The sequence below is a fragment of the Rhinolophus sinicus genome, chromosome 8 (genome assembly GCF_057876585.1).
Source record: "Rhinolophus sinicus isolate RSI-liver-muscle chromosome 8, RSI-T2T, whole genome shotgun sequence".
In the NCBI taxonomy this organism is placed as follows: Eukaryota; Metazoa; Chordata; class Mammalia; order Chiroptera; family Rhinolophidae; genus Rhinolophus; species Rhinolophus sinicus.
Window position 1 is genome coordinate 65,713,637 of NC_142508.1, and position 16,525 is coordinate 65,730,161.

Consider the following 16,525-nt stretch of genomic DNA (forward strand, 5'->3'; position numbering starts at 1 on the left):
GAAAAAGCTTTGGAGTCAGATGAGTCAGGTTCCAATTCTGGTTCCGCTGTGGGATGCTGGACAAGTCCCAAGTCCCTTTGGTTCTCTGGGCTCAGTTTTTCCATGTTGGTTGTGAGGGTTGAATCAGATCATGTATGTCCAATGTGTGATATAAAGGAGATGCTCAGTAAATGCTGGTTGGTGAGTAAATGAGTGACTAGGAAAAGGGAGTTGTCTGGAGTGGAGGCCATGAGCAAAAAGGGAGGAAGCCAACTGAACAGCTCCAGCTTGCTCCAGAGGGGAGGGAGACAGGGAGGTCGCCATTACCTGAGATCTTGCCCTCTTGGAGAATCTCACTGGTGGCCCGAGCCACAAAGATGATTCCCTCATCATCGTCCTTCTCTGTCTCCGAACTGTCGCTCTCGTCCTCCTCCTCAGACTCCACAGTTAATGTCACAGCAGCTGGACAGGGACACGAGATGAATCGGGGTGGCCAGCCCAGCGCTGCCTCTTGCTACTGCCCAACCCCAAACCAGCTCCCTGTCCACCCAGGCAGAGCCCTTGTTGGCAGAGCCACCTGCTTCCTCCTCTGGCTGCTTCAGTACTGGCCTAGGAAGTTGGGGGCTTAAGAAGAAGGGAAGTGGGGCTACAGATCCCAAGGAGGCAACCAGGGCAAGCAGAGTCCTCAGAGGAAGCCATGAGGGAAGTCACACTTTCTAGTTCCCCTATCCTCTTCCCTCAGCTTCAGATTCCATTATCAACTGAAAACATGGCCATTTGGAGAGCTACAACGCCCATCCTCCTGTTGCAAAACTCCTGGTTTTGCAAATGGGACACTGAGCCCCAGGGTCTACCCATCCTTCAAGGCTCTGACCAAGCTTCCCCCTTCTCCATGATACCTTTTCCAAATCCTCAGGGCCTGTAACCTGTAGTTAGCTATCAGACACCTCCTGTTACAAATTGTCTAATCACTGTTTTGAACACATCCAGCTTTGAAATCACATGTGCCCATCTAGTCCCTGAGGGAAAGAGCCCCAGCTCACGGCCATGACTACAGCAGAGGAGGCCTTCCAGGATTCCGGCTGATGGGCCCCTGCCCTTCCCCTGCCCTCCCATCCTCACCTCACCCCCATTCCCTGCTTGCCTGTGTCCTGGAAGCCCAAGTCTCGAGTAGGTTTCCCATTTGTAGTTGCAGTGTTAGCCACACCATTCTTCTGAGGACCAAGAAAAAAAATCTTAAGCCTCTGGCTCCAAACCCTAACCCTGTTGTCTGGTAGGGTCAACAGGACTAGACTTCCTGACCCAGCTGGGGGAGGAATCGGTGTCCATCCTAATGGCCCTTCATCCCTTGGCCCCCCAGGCAAGTATTGTGCAGTCTGAGTAATCCAGGCCCCAGCCAGGGCTCTCGATGCATCAGCCTGGGCTGAACTCGGGGTTTGTAGAGTTGGCCCTCAAGGAGACTGCCTTTCTCCTGCTCATTTCACCTCTTGTAGGAGGTCCTGCTGCCTCCCAGCAGGTGACCACATGGCCAAGAGGCTGATCTCCCTCTGAAGGCCTCACCTTCCCCTTCTGGGGCTCCAGGAAGATGCAAAAGAAAACCAGACTGCTGCAGCCACCAAGTCCCTGAGGTCCCCCTGAGCTGGATTCCAACACTTGGGGGTTCAAAATTGCATGCCATCAGCCTCCAGCCCCAAACAGAAGTCCCCAAGAAAGCACGTGCCTTCTTGCGGCCAGCCTTGCGGGGTCGCAGCTTGCTCTTGGCGAAGCAGACGTTGTGCTTGGTGGATTTAAAGGACTCCAGGCGCCTCTTCATGTTCTGCTGGAAGATCTCCTTGTCCTGTCGCTCCTGTGCGTCCTCCAGGATGAAGTGGCGGCTACAGCTGGCTTTGTACTGGCAATGACAGCCCCGCCCTGCCATGAGGCTGGGTGCCTCGGCCGCCCACAGGAACCCCAGGCTATAGCCCCATGTTCACCATAGGCCCTGCCGGCTGAGTTTTTCAAGAACTAGCCATGGATTAAAAAACAAAACAAAACAAAAAAATACAACAGGAATCCAGCCAGACATCCTATATTTATTCTCAGTTCACTGGGGGAAAACTTTCCTTTACCCCAGAACCTACTCCCCCAAATCTGGTTTTCCCTACCCCCTAGAGCCCTTGCCCAATTCTCTCTGATTTGAAGTCACAGGAGGCAGGGAGCCACTATGAGACCATATGGGATTTTTTCCTTGCAACTCATGGCGAACCTGGTACACTTGCCTGGCCCACACACCCCTTCTAGCCGCACAGGATTCTCTCTCCAGGAGGAATTCTCCACCTAGCCATTCCTACAACTGCCATGACACCTCGGGCTGCACTTGGAACTTCCATAACTGTCTCTCCTGACTCGCTGGAGCCTGTCCGTCCAACAACTATCTGTGCCTAATTCAGGAGCAACCCCATCCTCTGCTCCTTCCAACTCTTTGCCATAAAGACCGAGCCCACTACACACTCAGCAAGACCGCCTCTGTGTCTGCCCTCAGCTCTTGGCAACCTTTTTACTATCTCGTGGTAATCCACCAAGTACTGTCAGCATGGTTCAAGTCATCCTGTCTTGCCTCACACTCCCAGTCTGGGCCCTTTCCTACCTCATATTTTCTGCTTCCCTGAACCAGTTTTAAGAGCTCCCTGCGAAGTCTCCTGTCTGCCCTCCTCTACATCTCACCCAGAGGTACCTCCCTCTCAGACAGGTGAAGGGAGGGGTCCAGCTCCTTCACAAGGCTCCTCACTCCCCAACCACAGCCTCCACTTGGCTCAGCTCCCTCCTTCCTGCCTCCATCAGTTCCTTGCTCCTTCTACTTCTCCCTCTCCTGCTTCTTCTCCCTCACCACCGGCCCCTCCCCTCTGCTTTGAAGCGGGTTCCGACCTTACCTCCTTGAAGAAAGCCTTTCCATTGACGCCATGGCCTCCCTTTTGCCACCAAATTTTCACACTTTGATTCTGACCCTTTCCCTCATACCCATTACTTCCTTCAATAGCAGAAATACGCCTGCAGGGTCCACACCACCACGGTGCTGCCTTCTCCCCAGTCACTAGTGCCGTGGCCTCTGGTTACGCACTGGCCTGACCTCTGCAGCATTCAGCCCTCCTCCTTCCCCAGGCCTCTGAGGTACCATCTGCTACTGCTCTTCCAAGGGTTCCTTCTGTCTCCTCCTTTTCTGGCTCCCCCTCCTTTCCTTCCATGTGTTTTCCTCAGTGTTGTCTTTGACCTTCCTCTATCCCCAGCATACCTGTCGTTCTCTCCGCTTCAGCTAGCCCAGTGGTAAACATCTGTGGCTCCCAAACACCAGCCGTCAGGCCAGCTGCATTTGAATCACCTGGGAGACGTTCTAAGAGCACAGAGTCTGTGTCCCACCCTATACTACAGAATCCAAATCTCCAGGTGAAGCCAGGAATATGTATTCTGGCAGCTCCACAGGGGACTCTGCGGTAGCCAGGTGACCCTTATCTCACTCTTAAACTATAATCTTGTATTTTTAACTGCATGCAAGACACTTCTGTCTCTCTCTGGTGATATTTCTGTGAAGAACATGAGGGATTATGGATTGTGTTATGGTATAACTAATGCATAACTGGCTGAGTAACCATACCCCAAAAATGGTTGCTCCATTTCAGTCTGGAGGAAAGTCCTTAGTAGCATGCCACAGGGCTCTGTCCTCAGCTCTATCCTGTCCAACACTTTTATGTTGATTTGGATGAATACAGGGTTAACAGGCTTAGCAAGTTTTCATGTGATGTGAATCTGAGCAGATGTTTGGTGGCAGATATGGTATCCAAACGATGGAATGATGGGCTAAATCAAATAAGATGACATTTAACAGGGATAAGCACAATCTCACTCCAGCTTTTTTTAATTGACAAGAACTGATTGGACTGAACCCACTGACCAATCTAACACACACACATCCATAGACAACCCGTCATTATGCGCACCCTGATGTGATACAGTAAGGAATACACAGCGTACCTATGAATGATCCTGAACCTGACCAGGCCTCTAGACTTAACTACAGGGGCGGGAGGAACACATTAGCCATAAAATGGGAAATTCTCTGAGACAAAGTATCCAGTTTCTTCACTAAATAAATAATAAGGGGAAAAAAGGAGGGAGAAGGAACTATTATAGATTTTCTTTTAAATAAAAAGACATATTTACCAAATGCAAAGTGTGGACTTTACTTGGATTCTGATTTAAACACATCATCTGGAAAAGGCTATTTATGAACACTGACTGGATATTTGCTGTGAAAAGATACTGTTATCTGTTATAAGTGATAACGGTACTGTTTATTTTTTTAAGAGTTCTTCCTACCCAGAGATACATACTGAAATCTTTAGAGATGATGATATGGTGTCTGGAGTCTGCTTCAAGGTAATAAAGTGTGGATGGGGTGTATTGGGGGTCCAGGATGTAGCAAGATCAACTATGCATTGATAATTACTGGAGCTGGGTGATGGAAAAGGGAGTTATTTTATTCTCTCTAGTTTTGTGAATGAGTGTAATTTTCTATTAGAAAAAAGTAAACAAAACAAAAACAGGTTGGATGAGATAGGGTTTAACAGCCATTAACTGAGGAAGACGCTGGGGGTTTGCCTGATGGTAAGGATAATATGGGGCCTCAGGGTGGTGAGCCAAAGCTGAAGGGATTCTGGGCTACAGGAAGCAAATGGCAAGTCCTCGAACTAGAAAAGTAAGACATGCCTTATGCCCTTCCCTTGCCAACCACAGCTAGCTCAGCACCTTCCATTCTGGGCCTTGTTTCTTAAGACCAGAGAAGATACACCAGGGAGAAGAAATGCTAGCCTGAGGGCAGAAGGCCTGTGGGGAAGGCAACTGTCTTGAAAGCTTTGAAAACTGATTCTGCAGAGCTGCAGAGAGTTAAATCTGCGCTACTGGGAGCAAGTTAAAGGAAGCCAATTCTGTCTCAACAGTAGAAGCAGCCTTAACTTAAAACTGCAGGAATGGTTAACAGTTGGCTTCCCATTTTAGGAAGGTTCAAGGTAATGGGTTGCTGCCCCCTTGTGGGGTTGCAAGTTTCCCTCCTGGATGGGATGGGCCTTTCCAGCCCCAAAGCTTCACAACCCACATTGGACTAACTCACGTTACCTAAAACATGTCTGCCTTCCCTATGCCAAGCTGGTCCTGCAGGCTTTCTCAGCATTTCTGCTTCTGTCTGTGACACCATCAAGCCCTCTGTGCTCTATCTCTCCCCCCCACCCCACGGGCAATCACTCAGTCCTACGTGCTCCTCTCCCTTCCCACGACCCCAGCTCTAATCCAGTGTTTCACTCTGGCTTCCCACATGGCCCCCCAAGCCTCTCAACTACCCCCCTTTCATTTGATCTTCACTCTGCTACCAGAGAAGAAATCTTTCAACAGTAACCCTTACTCAAAAAGAAAAAGCTAAAAGTTATTACCGACAAGTTGAAGCCCCATACTCTTCAACCTGGGCATCTAAAGCTCCCCACCAGCATGTGTCAGCTGCCTCTTGAGCCCGTGATCATGGCCTCCTCAGACCACCCTCGCCCCTTCAGAACTCGTGCCCCGCATGCTCTCACCCTGCGGCGCGGCTTGTAGAGGCCTCCACAGAGCAGATGGTGCATCACTGCATCCTCCCGGTCCCGGCCACTACGGACCGTGTCGATCACCTGCAGATCCAGACATGCTCCACTGCCACTCTCCCTCCTGCAGGAAGCAGGGAACACATGTGCTGGGGAGAGGCCAGGAGGCACAGGCCAGGGGAAGGACAGAAGCAAAAGTGCTCACAAATCTTTCTCGGAAGGGATTCAGAGAGACCCCAGTAGAGAGGAGCTTGGGGCAGGGGAAGCAGGCTCAGGGACTTACAGCAGGTTGGTGACAGAGGTCTCTGCCACAGAATTGCGGCCGGGCATAGAGGGCAAAGTGAGCCCTGTGGAGGATAACACGTGGCCTCCCTGCAGGGGCCAAGACAGAGGTCAGGTGGCAAGCAGATGGAGAGTGGCCCAGACAGTCACAGGGTAATAAAAAGAATAACAATAGTTAACAATTATTCTGCTCTTTCGATGTTTCAGGTACTGTACTAGGCACTTTACCTATTGAGTCCACAAAACTATGACACAGGCCCTCTTATTTCCACTTTCTTACAGTTGAGGAAACTGCGGCTCAGAGAAGATAAGTGACTTACCCAAGGTCACAAGCCTATAAGTGATAAGAACTAAACCACATCTGTTGACTCCAGAGTCCAGCTGTTTCCCACCTTTCTCTACTGCCTGCCAGACTTTGAATATCAGCATCAGGCCAGATTGGTTCCTGCAACTGCCACTTCACAAGACCATTGAGTTTGCTAGGAATTCTCAACTCCCTGCTCAGGGCCTGTCTGCTGTCACTCATTCCTGCCCCACCCTACTGGCCACCTGCCCACATACCACTGGCTGCCAGCGCACCTGATCCACGAAGCTGATGGCATCCCGGATGTTGAGTCTGTAGTACACATCCCAGATCTGGTCCCGGATGCGGTAGGCTGACCGCCGCATCAACAGCTGACTCAGGTACTTCTTGTCAAACTGCTCCCACCTACAGAGGATGCCAGGCCCGGCCCTGAGTGCCATCCCCAAGGCTGGCTGGCTGGCCCTCCCTCAGATGGGGCAGGGGCACCACCAGTCCTGGCCTGGCTGTCTTGGTATGGACCTCAGTCAGGGTGAATCTTGATGCTAGTCCCTGCCCTTCTGGAATTTACAGTGTTGTGGGAAAGCCTGACATTAACTGAAGCTATTACAAATTGCAAAATTGCAACCATGACAAGAACGACCATGGATAATTATACAGTATGATTGGGCTTTGTCCTAGTTGGGGAGGCCAGGGAATGCCTCCCTAAGGACGTGATGCCTATGCTGAGATCTGAAGGATGAACAGAGGTTAAGTAGGTGAGAGGGAGGTGAGGGAGTGTTCTAATAGAGAAAACAACATGTGCAAAGGTCCCAGTGGCCAGGGTGGGAGGAGCATAGTGAGTCCTGAGGTTCTAAACCAGGGTCCATGTAATTAGCAGGCAGACAGTCAAAGGCAGAGCAGAGCACAGTGAGGCTGGAGTCTTGACAGCTGCCAGACCATGCAGGGCCGGGCAGGCCAGCCTTGTCTTATCCTCAGGGCACTGGGATGCCACTGAAGGGCCCAGGCAGAGGTCACCCAGTCTGAGCTGGCTGCGTCCCTTCTCAGGAGTATAGCACACCCCCACCCCTGCTGCCCTGGCTGGGGCTGCGGCTGCTGAAGGAGCCTCGGGGCAGCTCCCTCACCTGTCCCTCCAGTAGTGATAGCCATGGTGGCCCACAACGTCTTCCACTGCAGCCAGAATGTGGTCAAAAGTCTAGAAGGGGGGTGGGTAGGGGGACTGGATCAGGACTCTGCTCAAAACAGGCGAAGGGACAGAGGGGCAGGTGGTGGGATGGCGTTCTGGTACCCACGTGCTCATGCAGTTCCTGGTTCAGGGTGGGTTTGTGATGCTCCCTCCTCTTCACCTTCAGCCACTTGACCAGTGGCTTGATGGTCAGGCCCTACAGACAGGCAGCAGGTGAGCCCTGCCCTATCTAGTTCTCTGATACCTGTCTCTCCCCATAATTAGGCCTTAGCTTCTGAATCCCCACCTCACTGCACTCAGGGTCTAGGAAGTCAAGTCCCTCTATCCCCAACAGGAAGAGGAGCCCGTCCCAACGGCTCCAAGGCCCCCCCAGGGCCTGCCAGCCCCTCTCCCCACCCAGCCTGCGGGCTCTCCCACCTGTACAATGACTGTGAAGAAAATGACCACAATAGTGGTGGCCACAAAGTAGTCCTTGGCAGGGACCTTGGTCCTGTCCAGTAGGATGACGAGCGCGAAGGCCACAGCCCCCCGCAGACCCCCATAGGACATCACCACCTGGTCAATCTTGTCCAGAGGGACCAGCCGGAAGCGATTCAGCACCCAAGTCTGCAGGACAACGCCTGCAGCAGGAGGGAGGCCAGTGGGAGAGGGGTTGGGAGCGGAGGGCACTGGGAGTGACATTACCACGTATCTGGGCTGAGGTCTGCCATGGGCTGGAGGGGTGGGCAACAAGGGGAGGCTTAGGAACTGGCAAGGCTGTGGACTCAGACTGGGGGACGGCTGGGGCAGAGGCAGGAAGAAGAGTGGGAAGGCAGAGCGTGACAGCAATACCGAGGGCTCGGAAGAACAGGATGAAGAAGAGGGTGCCCAGCACCAGCCCCGAGTCCCAGGCCCACTTAGAAGAGTCCACAGCCGAGATGCCAAGCAGCATGAAGATGACCGTCTCAGCGCAGCTGGCTAGAGTCTTCATTGTATATTTGACAGTCGTGCGTGACTTATGGGAGATGTTGGCCTCCACGTACTTCTTACAGCCCAGGCCACACACAGTCACCCTGGGAGACGAATGGAGAGACAAGGCCAGTGATGAGGGGCTGCAGGAGGCACAGCCCCTGGGGTGTGAGCATGCTACAGGAGAGGGTGTTGCCCATCCTAGGATGCCAGACTCAGAGCGGAAGCCCAGGAGGCATGGAGGCAGTTCAAGGATAGCTAGTGGTAGTCCTGGGATAAGGGTCCAAATCTCCAGGCTTCCCACTCAGCGCCTCTGAGCACTTCCCCTGTGGAGGGGAAGGTGGGAAAAACATGTTCTGAAGAGCGTACTGTCTGAGGCACCATTTGAAGTGCTGTGGCCACCAGGGCCAGTGGCACCAGGCCTTGAAGCCAATTCCAGGTCAGCCCACACCCCACAGAGCACTTCAGGCAGAGGAACATTGGGTTCTGGGAACAGAAAGGTCTGAAGGCGGATCCTGGAATATTACCTGAGGTTTACTGTCTCCCAAGGGGAGTCTGAGGCTCCCAGTACCTCCAGGACTCAGGGAAACCTATGGACTCCTCGGGGTCCTGTTTCTGTCCATATGAGGGTCAACCATCTCTAGTACCCCCTCCCAGCTGCCTGCCTGCAAGGCCCCCAGGACTCACGCAAGAATGGCAGAGAGCGAGGCCATTTCCGCAGTGAGGTAGGCTGCGTAGGCGAGGAGGAAGACCAGCAGCGGCTCGATGATGCGGACCCGCTTGGTGAAGCGTGTGGTCAGGGCCAGGAGGAAGGCAAAGACTAAGCCCACGGCTGCCCCGCCCAGACTGACCACAAACAGGGAGGCTGGGGAAGGAGCGGGTTGTCAGCGTGACCCCTGGTCCGGACCCTACCCGGGCTGACAAGACTGCTGGCTGGCAGGGAGGAGAGGGTGATGCCCACTGCATTCCCCGGGGGGCAGGATCCCTATGCCAGGATCCTGGGAAAGCCCCTCCTTCTCACGTTCTCAAGGCCCCATTTCTCCATAGAGAAGGGAAGGGAACGAGGCAACCTGCATAGCCTCCTGAGGCAGTGGGGACAGGACTTAGCAAGCCAGTGGAGGCAGACCCCCAGTGCCAGCTGAGAGGGGCAGATACTGACCGGCTCCCTTCAGGTAGTCAGCGGCCTGCACATTGGCAGAGCCCATCTCCACAAAGGAGTTGCAGACCTTGTACAGCACCTGAGTGAGGAGAGGAGAGTCAGGAGCAGGAAGGCAGCAATGGGACTGCTGGGAGACGAACGCAGAGACTGTATTTCTTCCCCAGGGTGCCCAGAGGGAGGGTCTAACCCTGCTCAGACACCCATTGGTCAGGGCATGGCAGCCTGGGCTGGGGAATGGCAGCCAGCCTAGCACTCTCACCACGGTGACTGCGTCATTGAGCAGGGACTCGCCAAAGACGATGATAAAGAGAGTCTCGTTGACGTGCACCTCCTCAAAGACAGCCAGCACGGCCACGGGGTCCACGGCTGAGATGAGGCTCCCGAACAGCAAGAAGTCCAGCAAGCCAGCCTGGACTCTAGGGGCTGTTGAGGGACAGATGGGGACAGCAATTGGGGAGGCATTGAGTCTCCTACAGCTGTCCTGGTGACAAGCCCAAACTCTACCCCACGGTTAAAACAAGAACACCCAGAAAGGGCCGGCCCGGTGGCTCAGGCGGTTAGAGCTCCGTGCTCCTAACTCCGAAGGCTGCCGGTTCGATTCCCACATGGGCCAGTGGGCTCTCAACCACAAGGTTGCCAGTTCAATTCCTCGAGTCCCGCAAGGGGTGGTGGGCTCTGCCCCCTGCAACTAAGATTGAACATGGCACCTTGAGCTGAGCTGCCTCCCGGATGGCTCAGTTGTTGGTTGGAGCTCGGGCTCTCAACCACAAGGTTGCCAGTTCAATTCCTCGACTCCCACAAGGGATGGTGGGCAGTGCCCCCTGCAACTGAAAAATTGAACATGGCACCTTGAGCTGAGCTGCCGCTGAGCTACCGGATGGCTCAGTTGGTTGGAGCGTGTCCTCTCAACCACAAGGTTGCCGGTTCAACTCCCGCAAGGGATGGTGGACTGTGCCCCCTGCAACTAGCAACGGCAACTGGACCTGGAGCTGAGCTGCGCCCTCCACAACTAAGACTGAAAGAACAACAACTTGAAGCTGAACAGAACTCTCCACAACTAAGATTGAAAGGACAACAACTTGACTTGGAGAAAAGTCCTGGAAGTGCACACTGTTCCCCAATAAAGTCCTGTTCCCCTTCCCCAGTAAAAATCTTAAAAAAAAAAAAAAAAAAAAAGAACACCCAGAAAGGACTTGGGACGGGGAAGACAGCATCGGCCTGTTGGTCAGACCTGAGCTTAAGACCTGGCTTTGCCAATTACCAGCTCTGTGATGTGGTGCTGTCATTGTCACATGACTTCTTCTAGCCATGCCTCCTCATCTGCCTACCTCACAGACTGCTGCAAAAACCAACCCAGGAGATGGCTACGAAAGCTCTATGTAACCTGAAAAGCTAAAGTGGCACAGTCAACGAAAACTGCAGCGGCAGTAATAAGAACCACTAGCAGATGGAAACTGGCTGCTGACCGGCTTTATTATGGAGAAGAAAAGAACATGCTTTCTCCCGCACCTTGATGCAAAGCCTAAGGGATGTGACACTCACAATTCAGCAGGAGGGGGAGAGGGTACCACAGGTGGGACTTGAACACGTCATTTAACTTCTGAGCCTGAGTTTCCTCATGTATATGCTGGGAATAATAACAGTATCTCCCTCACAAAGTTCTTCATTTATCCAGTGCCTAATACATAGAAAGTACCCTATTATAAGGGTTACCAGTTTTATTATGGTTTCATGTCCTCCCCTCCCTTTGTGCTCAAGGAATTCACTAACCCATTAGGAAAAGCAGGCTGGAGTCCCCAAGTGAAAATTGCAAACCTCCTGTTGCATCCTGAAAGTCTGAATTACCAATATTCAGGGCTGAATGGATTTTGGAGGCAGGAAATGAGGAAGAAGGGACCTCTCCTGCTGATATCAAGTGAGTTTAAGGGCCTCTATTTCCTTATCCATTAAATGGGACAATTTATGCTCCAACAGGCTTGCTGTGAAGAGTCAGTGGGATAAATAAAGCGAGAATACCTCACGTAGTATCTTGCATTTTGTGAATATATAACATCTGTTTATTAAAAATAACAATATGAGCCAGGATGGTAGGCCCTCACAGGAATGGTGAGCTATGCCTCAGAGGAGCCGGGCTGGCAAGTAGTAACAGAGGGCAGGAGGCAGCAGAGTAGTAACACAGGCTTCCCAGCCTTGGCAGCCCACACAGAGCTGGGAGCCAGGCCCCTGCTCAGCTGTCATGCTGTGGAGGCCTAGACTCTACTGGCAAAGACTAAACGAAGGCTGAAGGCCCATCTAGAGCATTTCCTTGCACTCCAGGTGGGAGAGACCCAAGATGGAGCTCTCAGGGTATGGCTCTCGCCAACATAGGATCTCTAGAGCTAGAAAAGGGGGTTGGACGATAAGTCTGGCAAAGCCTCCCTCTGCCAGCTCAGGTATTAGGGTCACTCACCCACAAGTCCAGCCTGCTGCAGGCCCCAGAGGGCAACGCCTGTTGTGAAGGCATTCCAGAGTGTGCCCACCACGGCATAGGTGAGGATGGCACCCAAGTTGTCAAAGAACAGCCGGCTAGGCATGAAATAGCCTGAGTCCAGCACGATAGGAGGAAGCAGGAAGAGGAAGAAGGTGCCTGGCTCCAGCTGGTACTCAGCTTTCTTGGCCACAGCCAAGACGATGCCTCCAAGCACCAGTCCCAGCAAAATCAGCAGGCAGCTCTCAGGGACCAGAGATGTCACCTTCCGAGACAAGTGAAACACTACAATACAAGAAGAGGGCCGAAGGTATCAGCTCATGGGACACACACACACACACACACACACACGCGCGCGCCTATAATCTCCCAGTCTCAGAAGGTTATTCAAAGTCAGGACTCCTGACCCTGACCCTGGGACCAAGGAAGGAGAAAAGAAATGCAGGAGTCCTAGAATCTCCAACCTCCCAAGGCTACAAACCCGCCACTGCAGCCAAAGTTTTCTGTTTCTTGGTTCTCCTATCATGGTAACCTAGGCCATTGCTTGCTTTTTCTAGTTCCAGAAATGTGCCTCACTTTCTACTCATCCTCAGGGGACCTCACCTTTCTCTGATTTCCCTTATCCATAGCCATTATTTAAATCTCAGCAAATGCTACTCAGTATACTTTTAGACGTATGTATGACATAATTGTAATTAGACGTATGTATGACATAATTGTAAAAGTCAGACCTCTGGAGCCAGGCTGCCTGGGTTCAAAGCCTAGCTCCTATATTCGTATTTACTAGTTCTGTGACCTTGGAGCAAATAACTTCACCACACTGACTTTCAGTTTTCTCAAGAGCAAAATGAGAATAAAAACAGTAATGATCTAACAGGACTGTTGTGAGGTTTAAATAAGACAGTCTACTCAAAAGCACTTAGCTCAGTATTTTATAGTAAGAGTTCAAAAAATGTTATCTGTTATTATTGTATCCTATCTCCCTACCTAGACCATAATGCATATTATATACCTCCTAGGAGCACTATGCTAGTCCAATGTGCTTTTCATTATATAGGTTCACCAAGGACTCAGTAGTTTTAAAAAAGCATTGGGTTTAGCAGTCAAAAGATTTCCAGCTCTTCTCCATCACTTTCTAATTGTGTGATCTCAGTTGAGTTATTTCATTTACCTGAACTTCAATTTCTTCTCCTGTACTATAGGAAAAATACCCATCACACAGCGTGAAGATAAAATGGTATCATGTGAACGTGCCCAGTAGGATGTCAGACACATAGCAGGTTCTCAACAAACATTAATTAAATATGACTCTGGGGGGAAATAATAACAGATCCATCCCTAGGGAAAGAGAAGGAAGTATGAAATGGGTTTCTAGCACTATTGCCTCGACCTTTGCCCCCTAAAATAAGCTATTTTGGCTTTCCCTTGGGCCCTGGGGCCATGAGTGAACACCTCTCCCATACAATCACTGGGATAGAGGGTAGGTGGGGAGGCTTCTATGTTAGCCTGTGTGAGACCCAAAGGGCCTAGGACAGTGTATGGCATATAATGGGATCTACACAAAGATTTGTTGAATAAAAGGGGAAAAAATCTCCCAGCAATGAAGCTGAGGGAAGTTATCCCAAACATTCTATCTTTCTTCTTCTAAGGATTTGGGTATTTGGTGTGTGTGTTGTTGTTTTTTTTTTGGGGGGGGGGGTGCTGATGAGAAGGAGGCGTCTTCTGCTACCTGCAGAGGAGGTGTCATCCAAGCTAGGGAAAGTACTATGATTTATGGGGGAAACTCCAATAGTTGCTATAAACCGTAAATAAGACAGGAACTCTACTGCAACTCAGACTTTTCAGCAAACCCAATTCTTGGCTCACAAATCTGAGGCTCCTCCCATCTTGCTCTCATTGCTACCAGGCCTAAGGTAAGTTCAGTCACAGATCTCCCCACACACATCCCTACCTTTCATCCCCATCTCCTCTCCTTCAGGGACTGTATTCCATCCTCATCTCCAGAGCATGCATCAACCCCAGCAATCCAAAACCCACCACCAAATCCTGTTTGACAGAATTAGGCTTCCCGAAGGCATTTCAAGCCCCATTTTCCATTATTAATGGGCTGCCTGCCACAGCAGACTGGAGAGAGTTCTCCAGTTCCTGCCCACACCCTCACCCCCTGTAGTGTCCCTGGGGGAGGAGGGGCCAAATTCTAGGTTGTGTGATTCCTCCATGAAGACTGTATTGGTGATATTGGAGTACAGGCTGTGCCAGCATAGATGGGGAGTGAATAGCAACGGCTCAGCTATAATTAGTCACCCCCACAGCAGAGCCTGCACAACAGGGAGAGGGAGGAGGGTCTCTGGTGGGAGGAGGGACCACTGGCTGCTCAGAAGTAGGGAGGACCGGGCTGAGGCAAGGAAAAGCAGCTCTATTCAAGGAAAGGATTCTGAAGCACAACCTTCAGTGTTATGCAGACTGAAGGAGGTCAGATGCATGGAAGCATCTAGTGCAGGCACCACATAGTAAGGCCCCAATAAATGGAAGTTTCTTATACCCTGAAATGTGAATACTGTAAACCTGAGCTGGGGGGGTTGGGGGGGGTTCCCATAGCTAGGCATGGGACATCTTTAGGAGAAAAGAGGAAGAGTGGCAGTTTAGTATCCCAAGAGAGTGGACGCTTGGACCTGGTCTCCAAAGAAGACTATTCCTCAGGACCAGGATGCCTGGGTTTGCCAGAGAACACATTCCCCTCAATGTCCCCACACGTCCTCACCGCTGACAGAGGTTTCTGGGAGGCTGGGGATAGATAGGTGGAGGAGAGGCCAGCCATAGGGTTTACTGCAAGGGGAAGAGGGGAGCAGAGAGGGCACAGGAGTCTAGGGATAAGGCTGGAGAGAGCTGGGGCAGCCCTTAGAGAAGGCAGGTCCTCAGAGCTCCCATGCGAGGAGAAGGGGAGGAGGGAGATCCACAAGAGGCGGCGCAAGAACTCTGTGAGGAGCCCGGATTGTGGAATCGCAACCTTAGTCCCGGCACTTGCAAGAAGCCAGCTCGGATCTGGGGAGGACTGAGGGGATGGGGGCAGGTCCGTAGCCGGCAGCCAGCGCTCGCACATGCACTCACCGATTTTGGCCAGGCTGGCCACCAGGATCCACAGGGCTACCAGGTAGGGGGCCTCCACCTCGTGCCACTGCCAGCGTAAGAGCGCCAACCCTGGGGGAGGCTCGCCCAGAGACCCCAGCTCCTGGGTAGGTCCTCTGGTTGCTGCCGCCTCCACCAGGGGCAGCCAGAGCAGCGGCAGTACGACGCGCAGCATTCTGCCTCTGCCTAGCCGCCCTCCCGGCCCTGCACGGCCGCCGGCCCCGTGTCGCTGCCGCCGCCTACCGGCTGCCCCCGCGTCACAGGCACGTGGGGCGCGCTCCCCACAATCCCGGCTCCGAGACCCTGCCTCGGGCGTCGGTACTCTGACCCCCGGCTCCTCCCGTCTAAACCAGTCTCAGCTCTGAAAATTCCCCAGTGCAGCCCTCCCCCAAGTCCCGCAGCCGATTCCTTCCAGTCAGCTCCCCCAAACCTGTCTAAAACCTCCCCCAAGCTGTATTCAAAACTGGGAGCAGCCACAGCCCTCCAGAAGCATCCGCGCGTCCAACCCGCGGGAGGCGACACTCGCCGCAGGTCGGACAGGGATCTGCGGTGGGCGGGATCTAGAGCGAGGGTCTCCTCCAAACCTCGCAGCGAGCTGCCGCCCCCTGGCACGGAGGCCGAAGACCACGGCGCTGCCGCACGCAAACGGTAGGGGGCAGCGCACAACCGCCTTTCACCCGGCCCCGCAGCGCCTGGGACCCCCTTCCGTCCCCGGACCTGACCGGAGTTGCGCACGCGCACTGGGCGCTCCCAAAAAGCCGTAATGAGCCGCGCTGTCCCCCCATGTCCCCAGAAACTCCAAGGCCTAGGCTGGGCCCTGCACATTCCAGGCTGAGAGGAGGCCGTTTCTTTTAAGCTCCCAAACCGAGGGGCACCTGGCCTCCTTTTCCCTCAAACTGCGGGAAACTCTTCTCACCTTTTCCACGAACGTGAAGAGACTGCATCTACCTCCTCCCTCAAACTGAGTCATCCCATCCTTTTCCCAGCACTGAGGGGCACCGGTCCCTTGTCTTCCCCCAACTAAAGGGAAATAAATGACCCCACCTCTTACTTCAAACTGAGTGGAATTTATTTTCATTTCTTGCTCTGAAAGAGATCCATCTCCTTGCTTTCTCCAAATGAGGGAATGCCATCCACTTCATCCCTCAAACTAAAGGGCTCAGGACCATCTGGTCCCTAAACTGAGGGGACCTGGCCGGCCACTATCTGTAGAAATTTCCGCCCCACCTGCCCCAACAATCCCTCGGAGAGATCAACCTCACCGCTCCACGCCCAAAGAAAGCGTCCCGCCCCTCTGCGCGTTCTCCAGGGCGGGGCGCGAGCTCGGGTTTTCCCGCCCTCCTAGCCAGTGAACTAACAGGATCACGATTGCGACCTCTGAATGGCTGGAGACAAGCCCCGCCTCCGGCAGTGATTGCCCCACCCCCGACGTTTTCTGGAACTATTGGCTCCACCCCCTTCCTCAGCCCCGCTTCAG

At 52.9% G+C, this 16,525-nt stretch overlaps 1 protein-coding gene across 7 annotated transcripts in view; it reads right to left on the bottom strand.

The window, feature by feature from the left end:
* The window catches only part of SLC9A5 (solute carrier family 9 member A5), a 35,275-nt gene that overhangs the window by 3,056 nt on the left and 15,694 nt on the right, over window positions 1-16,525 (bottom strand). The window contains exons 1-15 of one of the 7 annotated variants that reach the window (XM_074314746.2): window positions 16,100-16,325; window positions 11,905-12,207; window positions 9,715-9,878; window positions 9,456-9,534; window positions 8,984-9,161; window positions 8,180-8,400; window positions 7,766-7,968; window positions 7,455-7,544; window positions 7,287-7,357; window positions 6,441-6,570; window positions 5,863-5,951; window positions 5,577-5,703; window positions 1,700-1,870; window positions 1,124-1,193; window positions 307-441 (exon numbers count right to left, since the gene is read on the bottom strand). In XM_074314746.2, the coding sequence (XP_074170847.1) occupies window positions 307-441; window positions 1,124-1,193; window positions 1,700-1,870; window positions 5,577-5,703; window positions 5,863-5,951; window positions 6,441-6,570; window positions 7,287-7,357; window positions 7,455-7,544; window positions 7,766-7,968; window positions 8,180-8,400; window positions 8,984-9,161; window positions 9,456-9,534; window positions 9,715-9,878; window positions 11,905-12,207; window position 16,100 (2,032 nt within the window). In that variant the 5' untranslated portion in view covers window positions 16,101-16,325. Of the gene's footprint in view, window positions 1-306; window positions 442-1,123; window positions 1,194-1,699; window positions 1,871-5,576; window positions 5,704-5,862; window positions 5,952-6,440; window positions 6,571-7,286; window positions 7,358-7,454; window positions 7,545-7,765; window positions 7,969-8,179; window positions 8,401-8,983; window positions 9,162-9,455; window positions 9,535-9,714; window positions 9,879-11,904; window positions 12,208-15,030; window positions 15,909-16,092; window positions 16,326-16,525 lie in introns of those variants that run through there. The other 6 variants (XM_019755686.3, XM_019755676.3, XM_019755667.3 and 3 more) reach the window with 6 other exon arrangements.